Source organism: Gigantopelta aegis, chromosome 14 (assembly GCF_016097555.1).
Source record: "Gigantopelta aegis isolate Gae_Host chromosome 14, Gae_host_genome, whole genome shotgun sequence".
NCBI lineage: Eukaryota > Metazoa > Mollusca > Gastropoda > Neomphalida > Peltospiridae > Gigantopelta > Gigantopelta aegis.
The window spans coordinates 45,716,943-45,739,076 of NC_054712.1; the positions used below are offsets into that span (position 1 = coordinate 45,716,943).

Genomic DNA, 22,134 nt, shown 5'->3' on the forward strand with positions numbered 1-22,134 from the left:
CACCGATGTGGTTCAATCTTGCGACCCAAGCACCGCAAGTGAGCACTCAACCGATGCCTCAAGATATTGAGTTGAAATATTGTGTACACTTTTATTGTTAAATTTATTAGCATTTTTGTACTTACAATTTTGAATCAGTTGCAATTTTAACAATATTTGTCCTAATGCCTACAATTTTTATTGAATGTGGCAATTGGTGTGTGTGTGTGTGTGTGTGTGTGTGTGTGTGTGTGAAACCAAGTGAATATTTCCTTTTCTGAACAGATCAGGCCCTTTTAAGGGCCACTATGGGCAACCTTGGGAGACATCTCAACACCAACTAGGTCCCAGTAACGAGCTACTCTCGGCATACTAAGTTCAAAAATATATATAGCTCCCCATTTCTATCTAGGCAGACCGTTCAAAAATGCGTCAAATTTCCTACATTCAATTTGGCTTAATCCTACGGGATATTCCAAATGCCATAGCACCAAAACTACCTCCACCTGCTACCGACTGGACGTGCTACTCTCTTACACCTGCCAGTGCAGACAGTCCCCTCTCCCACCCACCCCAACCCTTTCCTGTCCTGGATGGAGGAGCCAGCTGAGGCTGGCACATGTGCCCATGACAGGCGTGCGCTAAAACAGCTTGCTCTGAATGAGCACGTTAAACCCTATGACCTGACCTAACCTGATTATGAAAGCACTCAATTTAAAATTTCAGTCAGGTCAAGTCATATTTAAATTGCACATTCAGAACAATTTTGGTTCTTACTGACAAACAAAATTTGAGACCACTGTCTGCATTTTTATTTTTGGTGAACCCTCTAAATTTGTGCCCAACTTTTAATCTAGTGTACACTTGTTTGACTGAATTAGACTAAATGTATTGCATATTTCAGTCCATCGCATTTCCCCTTCCTCTCCTACTATATAACCATTAACACAGGCACCAAGCGTTAGCCAGCAGAACAATACTGTAGAATTACGTACTTTACATGAACATGCACGCTCTTTGAACTGAATACACATTACGCAATATGGTTTTATGGCTCTTGGCTATGTAGCTTTGTACTTGCTTTGGTGGTCTGTATGGAAAGCTGGTAAGAACACATGTACGTACACCTGGTTGGGATGCAATACACATGGTGGGGGGTGGGCATTGGGGGGGGGGGGGGGGGTTTGGGCATATTTATAAATAATAAAATTGAAGCGGAGATATTTAGATTTTTTGGGGGGTGGGGTGGGGGAGGGATATAGCCTATAACAATGACTGCAAGGTGTATTTGAAAGGGGTGGAGTGGGTGGGGGGCATGGTGTCGGTTCGTTGGCCTGGGAGATGAAAATAAATGTATTTCACGGTCTGAACATGCTGCCCTGAGAAGTTTGAATTTCAGGTGTTAAAATGTCACATTTCCGGCCTTTTGAACAGAGTAACTGGAAAAGTGGGAGAATGAGGACTATTATGTCGGTACCTTTTAGGATATTAACATTTATTCCATTGATAGTAATATAACGTTGGATAAAAATGGGACTGACATGGAATTTTACTCAAAATATACCAGATTCTTCTTCGTAGTCTTTTATTATTTAGTTTTTGTACTTATTGTAACGCCTGAAAAAAAGAAGAAAATAAATCCAAATATTATAAACCAGTAAAAGATTTAGCGTGGATGAAATAAATCTTAAGAAGTTTTCCCAAAATAAAATTGTATGGATCAAATTAACAGGGGGACTATACCGGGTCCGCAACAATAACAGCACTAGCACTAGATATATTAAAGTTACTTTTGGAAATCACGCCAACACACATTTACATATTAACAAAGCAGCTCGCAGACGAAACGACTCGTGATCGTTGGTCAAATCGGCGGTAAACATACATGGATAATGATATTGGTACAACTAGTGGAGAATACACATGCAAAATAAACAGCTCCAGATAAAACCTGTAACCTAGGTTCCTTTTGCAAATCATGTAAACACATTTATGTAACTAAGCATATCACAGACCGGCGATCATTTGTAAAGTTGGCGGTATAAACACATACTAGTGTGCATGTATGGCTACTGGTGGGGACAAAAGGCATATTTCATTACGGGGTGTTTTCCCAAATCAAATTGAATGGATAAAATTAGCATATAAATATATTTGACATAAAAAAATTAAAAATTAAATAATAGTAATAAAAAAAAAACGGAATATTTTCCCCAAATCAAATTGTATGGATTAACATTGAAAAAAAAATGTATACATACACAAAAAACAAACAACAGTAGAGAGAGATATCAACAACGACAGTCCTAGAAAAAGAAAATATACATATAGCTGTAATACAAACAGCCCCTGTACCGAAGTTTTTTTTGGAAATCACTCCTACACACATTTATTTAACAAAGCTCGTAAACGACATGTAACCCGCGATCGTTGTGATCGTTGGTCAAATCGACGGTACACGTTTACAGGTAATATTGGTACAATTAATGGAGGAAAAGGTAAATGGGTGTTAGAGAGAATACATCTGCAACAACAACAGTTCCAGATAAAACCTGTACCCATGTTCCTTTTGGAAATCACGCCAACACACATTTATTTAACAAAGTTCGTAAATGACATGTAACCCGCGATCATTGGACAAATCGACGGTACACATTTACAGGTAATATTGGTATAGTTAGTGGATGAAAAGGTAAGTGGGTGCTAGAGAGAATATATCTGCAACAACAACAGCTACAGATAAAACCTGTACCCATATGCCTTTTGGAAATCACGGCAATACACATTTATTTAACAAAGCAGCTCGCAGAGGAAAGGACCAACGATTAGCGATAGTTGGGATCGTTGGTAGATTCGGCGATGAACATACAATGAAACATAGTTTTGTAGGCACATTTTATTATTATTGACCAATTTAACGAATTTAATGAATGAATGGATGTTTAACGACGCCCCAGCACAAAAATACACATCGGCTATTGGGTGTCACAAATGGTAAGTACAACAAACATGTATATGAAAACATTATTTATATATTTACGTAAAACCACTGTGTAAGGAGCTGTGGGGGAAAAGTACAATATAATACATAAATCAAGGTAAGTATATTTTAAAACTTTGTATAGAAGTGTTTTAAAAACTTTACAATTAATTCTGGATGGAGTTTAAAAGATTCTAAAACATTTCTGTCGCCAAATATAGACTGTCGGCTTGAGATGATCACACTCGACCAAAATGTGGCGCACAGTCAGTGTACACTGACAATGTTCACACTGGGGGGGGGGGTTCCTTTAAAATACATGAATGCGTCAAATATGTATGGCCGATGCTGGCACGGCACAAGACTACATAATCCTTCCTGCATCGCCTGTAGGATGACTGCCACTCTCCCAGGACTGGCGTGACAGAATGAATTTTGTTTGCAACTGCACCGTCCCAATCATCTTGCCAAGTCGAAAAGATAAATTGATTAATATGAAATTTAAAATCACTGTAGGGGACACCAACATGGACATGGGGCATTTTCAAAGCAGACTTGACAAATTTAACGAAGACACACAAAAAATAAGTAAATACTACAATATACTACTTGCCCCAAAACTTGTGGCAGCACATGGAAATGTATCATAAAACATACTAATAGACTTAGCGTGGATCAAATAGCATATATGTAATGTCATATTTTATTAGCCAAACAAAAAAATTAATAAAATTAAAAAAGTTATAACACCGGCGAACAGATTCGACATCACAGGCCTGTGGGAAATGAGGTGGACCGGTGTGTGTGTGTGTGTGTGTGTTACAGCCCGCCCCGCTTGTACTCGAGGACGAAAATGAATAAAGGTAAAAATATGACTTTGTGTCCCGTCTCCACACTATGGACGCTGAAATCACCCTCCCCCCAGATATTGTTCCTACGGACCTGGAAACCTGCTCTCCTCAGACAAATAAGACAGCACTCATATAGCTGCCCATGACAATTTTCACGTAGGCAAAAGCATACATTATTATTTTTAAATATTTATATATTTTTTAATTTCCCATCTAACTCGCAGTATCCACCCCCCCTCCCACCACCATCCTTTTAAAACATTTTTATTTTATTGTTTTCACTTTATGTTTTCATTATTATTTATTTTACTTTTTTAAATACAGTAAACGTAAAAACAGATTCGACTTCCCCTCACAAGTGAAATGAACTTTCCTGCTGTGCCAAATATGACATATGCAAAACCAAGCTTATTCTTTCTTTTCCCATTTTCCCTTCGATTTCACTTTTGTTAGTAAACCAAAGAACTCTCCCTTCTCCATACACTCCTTTTTATTGTTTGCTTATTGTAATCGTTTCCCTTTAAACGATTTATAAAGGTTAATAGTCAGTATAAATGTATTATTTAGTTATTATTTAGTTATTATTTTCAGTGTAGTGTGAATGCCTTGTAAACACGTATATCACGATTTTGAAAGAAAAACCCCCCACGTGAAATAAATATATAATTTTGTTTTTTTAATTCATAACGTAGTGTAACGACAACATAGCGGCAACTGACAACAAGAAAAAGGTCAGAGGCTCAAATCAAGTAGCTCGTGCACGTTCGCAGTGACCGCCGATCAACCGACTAAGAGAAATTTTTCAATTTTTTCCTCAACTAGTCTAGACGCAATTATGGTTGGTTCGCGTACTGTAATTTATTTGTAATAAGTAACTACAAATTAATCAATCCCATGCATAATCTTTCCAAAATTAACTCTAGAATAATAATTTTAAAACTGTTGCACTGGATGACAAGATGGTTTCCACGAATAATGTTTGGCTAAGATGGCCACCATCTTCATATCTTTTGTCAGCTGACTGCAAAGAATTCTGAGTGTTGAATGTATACACATAAAACAGTGACGTCACTGGTTAATGCACATGACATACTCTCAAAATTGTTCTCTTAAAAAAAAAAAAATTCTACTAGGAAATGGAATTACGTGGTTGTAATGTTTTATAGGCATACAAATGAAGTTTATGTTTCAAAGCAAAAATAAATATTTTTGGTGGGAACCACCATTATTGGAGCTTTGACATAGCACCGTTAAAAGGTTTAGGGAATTTAAAATGATATTTGATGAATTTATAAACAAATCATGCATAATGTAGAAAGTCATGCTTGGATTCTTTACTGAACATATTAACACCATAATTACATGTTTATGTATACAGCAACCCATGCAAATGCCAACGGCAATCTGCAATACTGTGGAGTTTTTCATTTTCCACAGCACTTCTTTTGCTGTGGACTCTTATTACAATTTTTTTTTAAAGACGTTTTTTTTTGGCCGTGAACATTTTCTTAATTGTAGGGGTTGTACAGTGCAGTTTAACATTACATTTCTGACATAAGATATAAAAAATTAATTTAATTTCTAAACTATTTTACATTATGTTTGTCATGGTAACAAATATGCATGAAGAGATTGAAAATACCACTCTTTTAATTTCTTTTGTTTTCAAAATATTTAATAATTATAACATCTAACTTAGACTATGTGAGACACATTAAAAAATGCGGGAAAAAAACTGAATAAAACAGACTTAAAAACTAACTGCATATCACCCCCGCCTGCTACCGATCCCGGTCGGACTGCTGGTGCTCCCTTGCACCTGCCAGTGCAGGCGGTCCCTCCTCCCCCCCCCCCCCCCCCCCCCCCCCCACCAACTTTCTGTCTTGGACGACAGAGCTTGCTCTGCAAGCACTTGCACCCAAGACAAGCGTGCGCTACAACAGCTTGCTCCGAATGTGCACGTTAAACCCTATGACATGACATAACTGCATATTTGTAAGTATTTGCCACATGGCCATGACGTGCAAAATATGTATCCACAAGTGAACATTCCATTTTGTATAATAATACACATATCAAATGTCTTGAACCATTGGTGTAGGCAGATACATAGAGTTGGAGAGAGATAGAAAGAGGGCCAGAAAGGAAGGAAAAAAGTGAGACAAATGAGAGGAATGACATGAAAATGACTTACTTGTATTAGAATCGCTGTGGCATCATTTGCAAATGATCTGGGTTTCGGATCAGTTGTAGCAATGTTCGTAAGTTCAATATCAGTTAACTTCTCCATTGTCCTCTCCTAGGAAAATAAAACCACATGCAATAATCTCCAAACCTGATGTGACCCAACCAGTGTCTATATATAAAAACTCCTCAAGCCCAATCAACACAACTACAACACTAAAACAAGAGTATCAGAATCTTCACATGACGATGGGAAACAATATGTTAAAAAAGACTCATTGCCATTAAGTGGAGACTCTGGACACATCATTAATATTTCAGACTGTTCACAGTGAGCCTACAGATCTCTCAGACAGCTAAGCCTATTGGAAGGGAAAGAAACAAAGAAAAGTCGAGCCCACATAATGTGATGGGTTAGTGTGTAATATCTATTGTAGTCTTATGTGAAGAGAGCGAGTGCAGCGTGTAATAACTGACGTGGTATTATGTCAAGTGTCCGCAGTAGACATGGGCCTAGGGCTGGGAGTGGATCGCTGACAGATTAGCTACACCTCACAGTACTACGCCACTGAAGCAGCACTGTGACAGCACCATGACAGAACTTCTACAGCACTTAAACAGTATTTAGAGTAATCCTGACAAAAATAAACACCAAACTGCTACAAGATCTTTAAATATCCCAGAACTCAGTTTCCACTCTTGTTGTCTCTGAATAGAAACTATTTGTCTTTTTTATATACATACACACACTGTCTGGGGTGTAACATGATGTCAGAGTCGATGCTGATAAGAGGCGTTTCTTCATGTTTGTATGACACATGCATTATTTACCACAACTATGTTTATTTGTATTCTGTTACTTTTAAAAAATTAACATTAAAATAAATATATATAAAAATACAATCCTAGTCTTAAAATGTAGAAAGTGAAAATGACTGCTCTTTTACTGTGATCCCAATTAAAACAGGACAAACTTTTTATAATTTGATTTTAGTTTCATAGTGATGAAGGAAGGAAATGTTTTATTTAACGATGCACTCAATACATTTTATTTACGGTTATATGGTGTCAGACATATGATTAAGGACCACACAGATATTGAGAGAGGAAACCTGCTGTCACCACTTCATGGGCTACTCTTTTCAATTAGCAGCAAGGGATCTTTTATATGCACCATCCCACAGACAGGGTAGTACATACCACTGCCTTTGATATACCAGTTGTGATGCACTGGCTGGAATGAGAAATAGCCCAATGGGCCCACTGATGGGGATCGATCCCAAACCGACCATGCATCAAGTGAGAGCTTTACCATTGGGCCATGTCTCGTTCTCATAGTGATGAAAATCTAGTCAAAGGGCGGGACGTAGCCCAGTGGTAAAGCACTCACTTGATGCGCAGTCAGTTTAGGATTGATCTCCCCGTCGGTGGGCCCATTGGGTTATTTGTTGTTCCAGCCAGTGCACCATGACTGGTACATCAAAGGCTGTGGTATGTGCTATCCTGTCTATGGGTTGGTGCATATAAAAGATCCCTTGCTACTAATGGAAAAAATTAGGGGGTTTCAAAATTACCAAATGTTTGACATCCAATAGCCGATGATTAATAAATCAATGTGCTCTAGTGGTGTCGTTAAACAAAACAAACTTTTAACTATAGTCCTTCCCACAGTAAACATCTTTTATCATACTATGAAATTTACTACCAGTTATTTATTTTTGAGCTGATTGTTTCAAAACTTGCACACAAAAATAGTATATTTTTATTTCCAAAACACTTTGACTTTTCTTGTTACGTCAAACCAAAATGAATTATTAACAAAAAACACTTTTGTATAAGGATGGGATGTACTATAAGTTTATATTATGTGATTCCAGTTTCATAATGCAAAATGTCTAAGTTTATATTATGAGTTCCCAAATGAAGTGAGTCTATGTAATTCCAGTTTCATAATGATGAAAGTCTAAGTTTATATTATGAGATTCCAGTTTCATAATGCAGAAATTCTTTAAGTTTGGTAAGAAATAACAGAAAAAAAAGTTTTACTAGTATAAACAATGCACTCAACATTTTTATTTAAGGTTGGAGAAATAGTCTAATATCAAATCTGCCATGTGTATTTTGTGGGGATAATCAACATTTACCAGTTCCCTATCTAACATTTAATAGTCGAATCCACTTTATTGCATATTGGTTTATAGCATAAGTTGGTTATTTGCATAAAATTCGGTGCACAGAACCATTCAGCATTAAATCAATACAAATTATGTTGCATATCTAAATAGCTGTATAAAGAAAAACATTGGTTAATTGCATACGAAAACCAAAAAAACTATTTTAAAACAAAAAATAATTTTTAACTCAGTTAGACTGCATGCCAGATATATTCTAAATTTCATTTATTTAATCTGACCGTGGCAACTGACATGAAAACAACAACATATTTATCAAAATTTTAAAAACAAACAACTGACAGTATGCATAAACATTTTTAAAAAGCTACATACAAGTATAATGGATGCAATCTTATTTTAAAACACTCTTAGGTTATTGTATATAATCTTACATGTCTATTTACAGATTTGTTTTTAAATACTACATTGTATATTGTGTGTGTATGTATATCATGTAGATATAAATGTATGTTATTAATTTCCATGTCTGAAAAGTCAAAATTGTTTTATTATTTTAGCATTTGAAGTAATTGAAGATCTTCTGAATTTACACATTACAATGATCATTAATTTGTTATGATTTTATACAATTTTATAGTTTACAAATGACACTGTTCATCATATTCAATAAGAATACATGTACAATATACTTCCATATCTGGGCTGCAAACCCTGTACCTACCAGCCTGTAGTCCGATGGCTTAACCACTGCGCCACCGAGGCCGGTAATCTCATTTAAGAGAAGACATGTCTGTGTTTAACCTCAACTGGTAGGTTATGTAAAAACTGCAGAAAACAATAGAATGATGAATGGGTACCAAGCTGTGAACCCAGTAACAATACCACAGGTGCAAAGTTAAAAGTTTGTTTTGTTTAACGAAACCACTAGAGTACATTGAGTTATTGCCAGGTGTATATATAAAAATACAACTTCCAATGTCCACAACACAACCTCGTTTATTTCAACTTATTTCTGTGCTTATATCCAATTAAGGTTCAAGCACGCTGTCCTGGGCACACGCCTCAGCTATCTGGGCTGTCTGTCCAGGACAGTGGGTTAGTTGTTAGTTGGTTAGTGAGAGAGAAGAGGGTGTAGTGACCTTACACCTATCCATTGAGCCCTTAAGAACTCACTCTAGATGGGAGCCGGTACCGGGCTGTGAACCCTGTACCTACCAGCCTGTAGTCCGATGGCTTAACCACTGTGCAACCGAGGCCGGTAACCTCAATTAAGAGAAGACATCTCTGTGTTCAACCTCAACTGGTAGGTTATGTAATAACTGCAGAAAACAATAGAATGATGAATGGGTACCAACCCAGTAACAATACCACAGGTGCAAAGTTACCGTTGGTTTTATTTACGACACCATGCACTAGGGCACATTGACTTATTAATCACTGGCTATTGCATGTCAAACATTTCTGAACTCTGACCCATAACCTTTGGAAGAAACATACTACATCTTTCCATTAAGTCAGGTCATAGGGCTTAATGTGCACATTCAGAGCAAGCTGTTGTATGTAGCACTAAATCAAATAATTTCCGGCTGCGTCAAAGTTTGAGGTGCACCGAACGTTTGATAGAGAAGTTAACACCACAAATCCTGTGATTGGTTATAAATGTGAGTATGTTGGTTGTAAAAAACATTAGTTTCATCTGGGCTAAAAATGTATGTAATTTTATTTGATCTAGTACCACTGTGTCAAGTAGCCTTGTGCTTGGAACATGTATGGGGTACCTGTAAAAAAAAAGTACTCAAATTTTGTGTGAAACTAGGGGTGCTGTAAAAACATCTGGTTATACTGAAAATAGGACATGAAAGGTACCATTTTCTTCTGTTAATACTTTGAGGTAGGGGTTGTAGTACCGTATATCTTCACCTATAAGTCAAATTTTTTTCACCCAAAAATTATTTTATAACTTGGGGGGTCGACTTATAAGAGGGTAAAAAAATTTCACCCAAAAATATTACCGTTTTGGGGATTATTTTACAAGTTTTATTGTTGAAGTATGCCCTGTATTTATACTCAAATATGTTAATTTGACACATTAATTTTTTTAGAACCTATTTTTTTGGGCATTATAATGGTTTTGGTTATTTGAAAATGCGTGCGATCTCACTCACATGCCAAGACAACAGTCCACTTAGTTAAATAACAGTCATCACTAATAGCAAACATTTAAACAATACTAACTACCTGTTGCCTGAGTTTATTTTGAAATCTGGTCACTGGCATTAATGGTTGTTCAAACAATGTTTTGTCAGTGATTAACTTCATGAATGTTACTGAGCTGGCCTCAGATTACAGTTATCTTCCCATTTGGTTGTCCAAAATCCGGAAATTTGACCACGCAAGTAGTCTGCTGTTTGACTGTGATTATTTCATGGCAGACAGCTATGAAGTGGCAACTGTTTGACTGAAGTGACAGGGGATAGCATGTAGTTTGTAAACATGTGTAACTTGTTGACATTGTTTGTGGTAATTCCGGCCCATGCAAAAGTAGTGCTTTTTGTGTAAAATGGGTGTACTCCGGCCTGGTTTAGAGGGTGTATCTGTTTAAACCAATATGCTGGGAGAAAGAGCTGGACAACAGGGGTTGTCCTTTTCAGGGTATGTGTCCCCCATGCAGGCAAAGGTACATACAAAACTTCACGGGCCTGCTGATATTAATAAAAATGTTATAGCCACTAAGGCTATATAGAAACATATAGTGAAATTAATTGTGGTCTGAGGCCAGCTTTCCCTTAAAATAGACTGATCTCTGCAGTTCACTAGAGCAATAGGAACATATCATTTGGTACCAGTGTACTTTCCAGAGTTATCCTCTTTACATGTATTAATATGGCGGCAAAACATGTGATTAACCAATGATACATGTACTTTCAGTTTTATCGTAGTGATCTGTTGTCAGTGTTTATAAATAAAGTTGTTGTCTTTGCACGAAACCATGCTGTACAGTGCCATACAGTAACAGTCAAACAGCTTTCACTCTACTAAGGGAATATTTCGTTTTGATGCTATGTAGTTTGATTGGAATATTGCCATGTACAAAACGTAAAAAACGAACTTTGTAAAATAATTTTCTTTTGTTCAGATACTGTACATTATTGTTCTCATGTGCTGAAAATAAGAAATACTTCAATATTTATAAGTTGTTTTTCATGGGTCGACTTATAAATAAAAAACAAACATTTTCAGGGCTTGAAATTAGGGACTCCGACTGATAGCCGAGATCGACTTACAGGCGAAGATATACGGTACTGATATTTATAAGTCATAGGTTGGTTGATATATTGCATATAGTGTTTTTAAACACAAATGTTAACATGGTCGCCTATGGGATTTTAATTGGTATAGTCCAACCTGTAGTGCACGCCTGCTCATCCATCCAGGACAGGAAAGGGTTTGTGGTGGGTGGGAGAGGGGACCACCGGTGCTGGCAAGTGTAAGAGAGCACCAGCAACCTGACAAGGGTCGGTAGTAGCGGGTGGGATATTCTTTCCATTGGCATCAAGGGATCTATTATATTTTCTTTCCAACAGACAGGACAACACATACTGCACAGCACAGCCTTTGATATACCAGTTGTGGGGCACTGTTTTGGGATCAATCAATCAAAGAACGAGTCCACTGAGGTGACTTCATCCTTGGTGACAACCAGCACAGGTGAGTTCTCTACTGAAAGAGCTAGATCCCACCCACATATGCAGTGGTAATGCCCACCGCAAAATTTTCCATTAGTAGCAAGGGATCACTTATCATGCCCTATCCCACAGACAGGATAACACATATAACGACCTTTGATATACCAGTCATGGTGCTTTGGCTACAACGAAAAATAGCCTAATGGGTCCACCAACAGGGATCGATCTTAAACTGGCCGTGCATCATGTGAACACTTTTATCACTGAGCTACATCCTGCCCCTGCTCCATAACTTGACTCACAGTGTGTGTGCCCCCCACCCACTCCAATATAAAATCCTGGCTAGGCCATTGACATTACCTGAATAATCACCAATTGAGAGAGGAGGTCAATTTAAGCTGTATATACAGCTCTGAAAATAGTGCATGATGTTCATTGTAGAGCATTGTCTAAATATCATACACACACAAATAGTATGATGTATATTGCAGCATTGTCTATGTATCATAAATACACAAAAAATTATCAGACCCAGGCAGAGCAAACGGCTCATACTTGTACTTTACACTTTTTATTATCAGCAATTTGAATTTACAACATTTTGTGACATGAATGACAGACCTACGAAAATAGATGTAATAAAATGATATTGATTCGAGTGAGCGTAAATTTGTCTTTATGGGACCATGACCCAAAGTACTTACCAATTAATGAGTCAATCTAGCTTTCATTTCGGGCTGATAACAAGAGTTTACATACAATTCTGGGATCAATTCTGAAAACAGTCGGGGGGGGGGGGGGGGGGGGGGGGGAGGAGGAGGGGAGAGAGAGGGAGGGAAGAGAAGAGATAATCTGCCTAAAATTAAAAAAATTGTGTTGATTAAAAAAACTGATTGAACAGTCCTTGGAAACAAAATGTGTAATCTAATTGCCCGGAAGACATATTTGGGAACAATCATGCAAACTGCTTGAATTGTTTTTACAAAACTTTGTGACATGGAAAAAGTCTGAAATCTGCCAAAATTGTGTTACATTTGGTTTGATCCTGTGAACTGCTTGAACAGTCTTCAGAAAAAAAAATTAAATTAAAAATGGAAAAAAAAGTTTGATGTTTGCCATGAATGCATTTATGGGATCGAACATAAGAATTGCTTGAACAGTGTTTGGATTTTTTTTTAAACCTACCAAGAATATATGTTTTCTATGATCAATTCTGAGAACTGAATTTCAACATGCGGTACACTGGAGAAGTTCATTAAAGCAGTTTTCCAGATTGATCATGTTACAGTATTTTGGGCAGATTTCAGTTTTATTCTCCAAACACTGTTCAACACCAGCAGCCATCGGACTACAGGCTAGAAGGTACAGGGTTCGCAGCCCGGTACCGGCTCCAACCCAGAGCTAGTTCTTAATGGCTCAATGGGTAGGTGTAAGGCCACTACACTCTCTTCTCGCTCACTAACCAACTAACCCACTGTCCTGGACAGACAGCCCTGATGGCTGAGGTGTGTGCCAAGGACAGCATGCTTGAACCGTAATTGGATACAAGCACAAAAATAAGTTGAAATGAAATATTCAACACTTCTCCAGACTGATCCAAAACGGTTTTCTCACAGATTTCAAATTTTTCTTCAGAGACTATTCAAGCAGTTATTATGATCAATCCACAAAACATATTTTAGAAAGATTTAAAAAAAAATTATCTCCAAAGACTAAGTACTCACATTCACATCTTTTAGACTTGATCATGAAATCCTTAGTAAAATGGCAAGTTGTATTCTAATGTTTGCTATCTTTAATTTTTTTTTTTTTTTTACTGAGATGGCAATCATAGGCTTTTGTGAGATGAGAGACAGACCTACTAAAATAGTTATTATTTATTGATGTTCTTGTATCTGAGCTCTTATTTATGAAACAAACTTCTGGTTGTGTATGTGCTGAAGTTCAGAACAGTATAAAATAAAGAAGACTACTGGTATTGTTAGTCTAACAAACAAAAGGTGAATTAAAGAAATGAAAACAAACAAAAAAAGCATGCTAACCTCCTCGTCGACGGACAAATTTGACAACAGACGGTGAGTCTCCATTCTTATAAGATGGGGAAAACCTGTCAAACGAACAAACTCAAAATAAACACAGTCAACATGCAGACAGAAATCAAAACAAAAACAACTGTCAGTTTGGTAAAACCAGACAAATCAAAACACAAATAGCTGTCAGGATTCAGTACCCATATTTTCGAAGTGCTATGACATCGTAAAACTATCGTAAGCTATGACGTCACTAAGACATGTGCTAGCTGTGGTGACGTCACAACCTACGATGGTTTTATGATTTCATAGCACTATAAGAGAGCTTCAAAATAATGAGCCCTGTTTAGAAAAATAAGACAGAAATGAAAACACAGTTAACTGCCAGTTTGGTCAAATTAGACAGAAATAAAAAAACATTTAACTGCCAGTTTGGTAAAAACAGACAGAAATAAAAACAGTTAACTGCCAGTTTGGTCAAATTAGACAGAAATAAAAACACATCTAACTGTCAGTCCCCCCCCCCCCCCCCCCCCCAAAAAAAAAAAGGAAGATAGAAATACAACACAAATACCTGTGAGTTAGTAAAACAGACAGAAATAAAAACATACAAAAAAGTGTGGTAAAAACAGACAAAAATACAAATACAAATTCATATAACTGTCAATTTGATGGCCGAGTTATTTGGACACACACACAAACATGTACGCACGCACACAAACATGTATGCACGTACACAAACACACATAATCAAATAAATCAGAAGATTGCTACTCGGACATGAAAATGCTTACAAGTAGAAATAAATTAAATTAACCCTTACTACACATATATTTTTAAGTTTTTGTCAAACAGAAGACCTCTCGATTTCACAGAGACAATTGAATCTGGATGCATATTGTTCCTATTATCACTGGGAATGGAAACGAAAAAATGTTTTTTTATTATTAAAGACAACAACATATTTTTCTTTCATTTTCTTTATTTTTTAATAAATACAGCCATTTACAAACAAAACAGTGCACCGGAACGACTTGTCACGGGACTGTCAAACATCACCAATACTCACCATGCCTAACACTTTGTTAAAGACATCCATCATGCTGGTCACGCATGGAACACAAACTATTTTATAGGCGGCCTGACGTTTATAGTCTTCACATACCATGGCTAGTGATTTCCATACCAGTGAAAGTACACTCATGGAGATCTGCCTGGGGCTATTACATGATGTATGTGTATAGTGTGGAATACCTCAGGGAAATAATCATGTACAAGGTACACACATACATACACATACCATGAACAAAAGAAGGAAGTGTGTGTTTAACAACACCCCAGCACATTTTAAACTACAGCTGTGGTAGGTGGTGTCTGACATGATCAGTTCTATACTGTCTATACAGTTAAGTTAGTTTGTAATGTTTAACAACACCACTAGAGCATATTGATTTATTAATCACCAGCTTCTTGGATGCCAAGTATTTGGTAATTTTGACATATACTGTAGTCTTAGAGAGGAAACCCGCTACATATTTCTATTAGTAGCAAGGGATCTTTTATATGCACCATCCTACACAGGATAGCACATACCATTGCCTTTGATATGCCAATTGTGGTGCACTGGCTAGAACAAGAAATAGCCCAATGGGTCCACTGATGGGGATCAATCCTAGACAGATTAAACATCGAGTGAGTGCCTTACCACTGGGCTATATCCCGCCCTGTCAATACAGATACTGATATACCGAAGGTTATGACATATACATGCATATGCAGGTTTCTCTCTCTCTCTCTCTCTCTCTCTCTCTCTCTCTCTCTCTCTCTCTCTCACCATAAAAATATATTAGAAACCTGAGAGCCATATTTTAAAATGTGCTGAAGTGTTGTTAAATACATATTCCTGTCCATTCCCTTCCCAGCTAAGTGGTAGGAAGAAAACATGGTAAAATGCATATAACGTCACATGTCTGTGGGTGTGGCACTAATTTATTGTGACAACAGTGCAGTTCACTGTGACATTCACAGGAGCATCATACCTGAACACAAGTTTGTAAATGTATTTTTTAAACTATATGCACTGTTCCCAAAGAAAAAAATTCCACAATAGATCACATGGGTGGAACACAATGGCATTTTTAAAAAAAAATTTTTTAAACCAAATGTGTGTACTGTATGGGGGAAAAAGTTAAAACTTATTGGTCCGAATTACAAAACCTGTTTTAGATTTACACGAGTGTAAAGTTTGTTTTGTTTAACAACACCACTAGAGCACAATGATTTATTAATCGTCAGCTATTGGATATAAAATATTTGGTAATTTTTTTAATATACAGTCTTACAGAGGAAACCTGCTACATTTTTCCATTAGTAGCAATGGATCTTTTATATGCACCATCCTACAGACAAGATAGCACATACCATGGCCTTTGATATACCAAATGTGGTGCACTGGCTGGAATGAGAAATAGCCCAATGGGCCCATGGCACTGGTTAGAACAGGAAACCAAAATCTGAGACTGGGTACACCAATGGAGTTTTGTCCTATGACCTAAGCATACCATGTCCTGGTCTATGAAACTTTATTAATGTGCCTATGTCCAACAAAGGTTCAGGCACGTCCATCCTGTGCCTAGTCTCTGGAGAGGCCAGTGGCTGGGCACACGTCAGTAGGATATTTAATTTAAGGGATGATTTAATTATGGGGAAGACATTTTTAGAGACATATAAAAAAAGAAAAAAAGTGCTCTATCAATAGGGAAAAAGCACAGCAAACCCACCAAGCGGGATGTAGTTTAGTGGCACAGTGCTCACCTGCTGCGAGGTTGGTGTGGGATCGATCTCCGTCAGTGGGCCCATTGGGCTATTGCTCGTACAGGCAGTACACGTCATGGTATGTGCTATCCTGTCTGTGGGATGGTGCATATAAAAGATCCTTTGCTACTAATTGAAAATTTAGTGAGTTTCCTCTCTAAGACTGCTAGAATTACCTTGTGTTTGATATCCAATAGCCGATGATTGATAAATCAATGTGCTCTAGTGGTGTCGTTAAACAAAACAAACTTTAATTAATTATTAGTCACTCCTGTCCCAACCCTCTATAGATAATGGAACAGACTTAACAGTAACAGTACTATATAGATATATCATGTGACTGGTGCTCACTATGCATAATAAACCTTGCATACTAATATTAATAAATAACAGTACAAATCTTTGAATAATGTAATAAAATATAAAAGCACTCATAATGTTTTTCACAGTAGCTGTTTTTAACTGTTTATAACCATGCAGTAAATCAGTGATATTACATTGTATTCCTATTACACATCTCAAAAAACCCAAAACATAACCTGGCAATACTGTCACACGTAAAACAGGTTCAAGGTTATCTAAAAGGAGGAGGTGCCTAACCTGACACTCAAAGAGAGCCAGCAATGATAAACAATTCTTGGTAGTGTTTAGAGTATTTTCAGCTGGGTATCAGACGAAACAAAGGTGAGAGTTTTTACAGATCTAATTGAAGATGTATAAAGTTTTGTAATAATGTGGGCGTTTTGTTTTAAATGAAAAGTAACCCACTATCTCTCTGTGAAGGTTATTAATACAGGGACATTCAGTTGTTGATAAATACGTATTGTTATATCTCAAACAATGCTTCTTTATGAAGGAATAACACTGAAGTGTTTTGTTATTTATTATTACATAACTTTTCAGTGACTCAGACTGAACAGGTTGTTTTCACTTGGTAATGTTTGGCTTTTCGCTTTCATCACAATTTATGACCAACACTTCAGCAGCATATCGCAGCCTGCATTAAGGGACTGTAGGGTGGGACATAGCCCTGTGGTAAAATGCTTGCAGGGCTTCTAGATTATGGTAGCCCCACTCCCATGGCTAGTGATATTTAATGTTGGGCTAGTAAATAACTACTATTGCCATGCCCACGGTTAGTGAAAAACATTGATCAAATGTTGCAGTTAAGTCTATTTTGTAAATATGAATATCCTGACTCCACCCTAACACCCCAGTGTTAGTGTTTTTAAGTGACATATCTGATTATTACTATTATTTAGTAAAATTGTATTAACTTAAATAAAAGTAGGAGGGCTAGTGAATTTTTATTCGTGGCTATTAAATTTTAAAAAACACTGATCCCATGGCTTGCCTGATGCATGATCAGGCTAGTTCTCATTCTAGCCAGTGTTCTTCGACTGATATCAAAGGCTGTGGAATGTGCTATCCTGTCTATGAAATGGTGCATATAAAAGATCCCTTGCTACTAATGGAAAAATGGAGCGTGTTTCCTAAGACTATATGTCAAAATTACCAAATGTTTGACATCCAATAGCCGATATTTAATAAATCAATGTGCTCTAGTGGTGTCGTTAAATAAAACACACTTTAGGAGATTGTAATTCTCAGTTATTTATGTAACATCCTTCTCTACTCAGGAATAGCCACCTCTACTCCTGAGTAAAAATATTAAACATGTAACAGAGACATGCAATCCCCTGATGAAGGTACAAAGAAAGAAATGTTTTATTTGACAACGCACTCAACACATTTTATTTACGGTTATATGGCATCAAAGAAAGAAAGAAATGTTTTATTTAACGACGCACTTAACACATTTTATTTACGGTTATATATGGCATCAGACATATGGTTAAGGACCACACAGATATTGAGAGAGGAAACCCACTGTCGTCACTTCATAGGCTACTCTCTTCGATTAGCAGCAAGGGTTATTTTATATGCACCATCCCACAGACAGGGTAGTACATACCACAGCCTTTGATATGACAGTTGTGGTGCACTGGCTGGAATGAGAAATAGCCCAATGGGCCCACCAATGGGGATCGATCCCAGATCGACCGCGCATCTAGTGACCGCTTTACCACTGGGCTATGTCCCGCCCCGCAATGAAAGTACATGTAACGGATTGCTGCTGAAATGTTAAAGGGCCATAACTTTGTAAAACAAATAGATAAATTAACATGAAAGTCAAACTTGATCTGTAACAATACATGACAAAGGTAAACACAAAATTTCAACTCGGTATCTTGAGGCATTCCGGACAAAATTTCTGGAAAATAAATGTTCATATCTCCCAAGTTCAACAGCCATAACTGTGAAAAATGGGCTGTCTGTCTAGGACACTGGGTTAGTTGTTTAGTGGTTAGTGAGAGAGAAGAGGGTGTAGTGGCCTTACACCTACCCATTGAGTCATTAAAACTCACTCTGGGTTGGAGCAGGTACCGGGATGCAAACCCTGTACCTACCAGCCTGTAGTCCAATGGCTTAACCACTGCATCACAGAGGCTGGTAAATTTTATATCTCCTAAACAGGAATTACAGGTGAAAGCAACTAAAAGAATAACTAAGTAAACTGTCATTTTATGAATTCTGTATGTAGGTTTCTGACTTATACAGTCTCACATTTATTTTGTATAGAACAATAATATATATACTTATTGCTGGCTTACTGGGGTGGATATTAATTATTGAGATGCATTTCTGTTTCATTATTCCACAAAAATCAACAGACTGCAGTGTTTCTGCCATAATGAAATTTTTGGGTATTGCACTATAGAACTGAATGCAACCAGTCAACGGGGGATATGGGGAGCCTCCCCCTGAAAGAAAATGGGTTAAGTTTAGAGTTAGGGTTAAGAAAATAATACATTAATGATAAGAGTAATTAATTTTGTCAAAAGGTTAACTAAAAAAATCTGTAAAAAAATTGGGTATGGCGCCATACCCGATTTACCCTCTGGTAGAAACCCTGGAACAGTATGTTCTTTTTCTCAGTTCCTGATGTGATACATTTACTTTTATGTTTAACAACCTGGGTCCCAAGTGCTAAGATTGCTCTGTGGAATGTGTTTCTGCTCATCTGAGGGTGGGAAAGTGAAACTTTGTTTTTGACACCACTAGAGCACATAGCAGGGTTCGAATTTTGTCCTCCTTACTTGCCATTATATGGATCCTAAAATCTTACGGTGTTGACGCCAAGAAAAATGCTGCATTGCCATACCTGGTAACTTTTTTGCCACTGTGCCCTTCGAATTTTTTTCTTCTTCTTAAAACCCAGCATGTTATTATTTAGAAATGACACAATATGTAACATGAAAAATCACATATAGCGAAGTCGGACACAAGTGACAGATCAATTATACCAAGACGTAAAACAAAATGTGCTAAAATGTCCATAAAAATTACTTACAGCAGTTTAAGTTGACAAAATTTAAAAATATATTCTTTGTGACTTATACATTTATGAATTTAAATATCATATTAACCAATATATCTTTTCGACTTGGCATGGTGACTGGAACATTGCGGTCACAAACTTCATTCTGTCAAGCCAGTCCTGAGAGTGGCAGTCCTCCTACAGGACCAGGTGGTGGTCCTGAAGGATGAAGTACTTAGTCTTGTGCCGTGCCCACATATCTGACGCATTCATTTATTTTAACCCTCTAGTGCTCAAGTACTCAAAATAAATATAATAAATTATCATATTCATTCAACTTACAGGTATCAGTATACATTGAACACTTCCATGTTGATTTTTTAATATACTTTTAATAATGTAGAGTATCTGCTACATTGGGCATTTAAGGAAAATGTAGCATATATATGCTACATGTTATTAATTTTGTTAACTACATTATTATGGCATATAGCTGTATTAAAACAAGGATTCTAGATTATGGTAGCCCCACTCCCATGGCTAGTGATATTCAGTGTTGGGCTAGTAAATAATTACTATAACTAGCCCGATGGCTAGTGGGAAAAAAACCTTGTCAAATGCAGCATTTACATATTTTGTAAATATGAACATCCTGCCCTTCTCTTTCCACCCCAATCTAAGGATTTTTAAGCTAAGCTCCCTATTTAGGTGACATATCTGATTATTATTAGTAGTAAAATTTTATTTATTTAAAGTAGGGCTAGTGAATTTTTAATCATGGCTAGTACATTTTAAAAATCACTGAACCCATGGCTAGTGGATTTTTATAAAATTCTAGCCCTGCAAAAATAAACAGAATCCAAGACCATAAGGTGAAATAATTTTTGTCAGAAACTTGATAGAAAATACATGTAAGTTGCCTTCGTGGGCCTCTTTTGACGGAAAAGTTTGCCTACGTGACCCTTCAACTTGCCTTGGTGTCCTAATTTTTGTTATTAAAATGAAGGCAACACTTGCCGTGCCCCCCAAAAATTGAAATTCGACCCCATACATTGATTTATTAATCATTGGTTATTAGATGTTTTATCATTTTGTAATTTTGACATATAGTTTAAGAGAGAAAGAGATCTTTTATATGCACCATCTCACAGACAGGAGAGCATATACCACGGCCTTTGATATACATGTTGTGGCGCACTGGCTGGAACATGAAATAGCCCAATGGGCCAACTGACAGGGATTGATCTTAGACTGACTGCACATAAGCCTAACGTGAGCACTTTACCACTAGGCTACGTCTAGTCCCACAAGAGCTTTGAACAGGGCAGACTCAGTGGGATGGAGCAAAATGGTTAGACTCATTATATATAATCACTGTCACATGTTTACCATTTTATTAATTACATACATACCAATATACTTATTGATTTTAAGCAATAATGTGCATCAAATATTGTTGGAATATTCAATTTGCATATCATTATCAGTCCAAAACTTAAGCCTTGCCTAATCAATCATTTTAATTGAATACTAATTGTTAATAACAGCTCCAACAACTGATTTCTGTATTTCATATAATGTTACAAGATGTATTTAAAGGCAAATGTATTACATGTACTAATTTTATACAATGTGTAAATCAGTGATCCGGAACTGTTCAAACAACTGTCCGTAATGTCTAATGATGTCACTGTCACCTTGGCCTACTACGTTCTACAGTCTACCAATTTTATTTTACTGTGAAAGGTCAGCAATTTTGTGGTTGTTGTAAACAATTACATTTAGTCATTCTAAAAACTACAAATACACGATCTACCTACCAAAGCACTTTCAAAATTCATCAACTATATCAAAAATACGACTTTGTTTTCTTCCTTTTTAATATCATCAAAACAGGAAAGAAAGTCAGAGGTTGTAAACGTCAATGTGATTGGATAATGATTGGGAAATCTACCAGTAGAATATGATGACGTAGTTCATAACTACTATTCGCAAAACAAGCTTTTCTGACTTGAGGCTATACCAATCCACTTTTTAAATAATTTAAATATTGCATCTAACAATAATTATGAGGCGGTACACATTCGCTAAAG

The 22,134-nt window shown here is 36.8% G+C and overlaps 2 protein-coding genes across 9 annotated transcripts in view; one reads left to right on the forward strand and one right to left on the reverse strand.

Moving 5' to 3' along the window:
- The window catches only part of LOC121389401 (protein NDRG3-like), a 56,093-nt gene extending 34,134 nt beyond the window's left edge, over positions 1 to 21,959 (reverse strand). For 2 of the 7 annotated variants that reach the window (XM_041521014.1, XM_041521011.1), the window contains exons 1-3: positions 21,862 to 21,959; positions 13,858 to 13,922; positions 6,005 to 6,109 (exon numbers count right to left, since the gene is read on the reverse strand). In XM_041521014.1, the coding sequence (XP_041376948.1) occupies positions 6,005 to 6,109; positions 13,858 to 13,902 (150 nt within the window). In that variant the 5' untranslated portion in view covers positions 13,903 to 13,922; positions 21,862 to 21,959. Of the gene's footprint in view, positions 1 to 6,004; positions 6,110 to 6,471; positions 6,625 to 6,646; positions 6,691 to 13,857; positions 13,923 to 14,914; positions 15,218 to 21,861 lie in introns of those variants that run through there. The other 5 variants (XM_041521012.1, XM_041521013.1, XM_041521016.1 and 2 more) reach the window with 5 other exon arrangements.
- LOC121389400 overlaps positions 9,755 to 22,134 on the forward strand; it is a 30,351-nt gene continuing 17,971 nt past the window's right edge. Inside the window, exons 1-2 of one of the 2 annotated variants that reach the window (XM_041521009.1) lie at positions 9,755 to 9,790; positions 11,714 to 11,837. The gene's annotated coding sequence lies outside the window, so the exon portion shown is untranslated. Of the gene's footprint in view, positions 9,791 to 11,713; positions 11,838 to 17,018; positions 17,344 to 22,134 lie in introns of those variants that run through there. The other variant, XM_041521010.1, reaches the window with a different exon arrangement.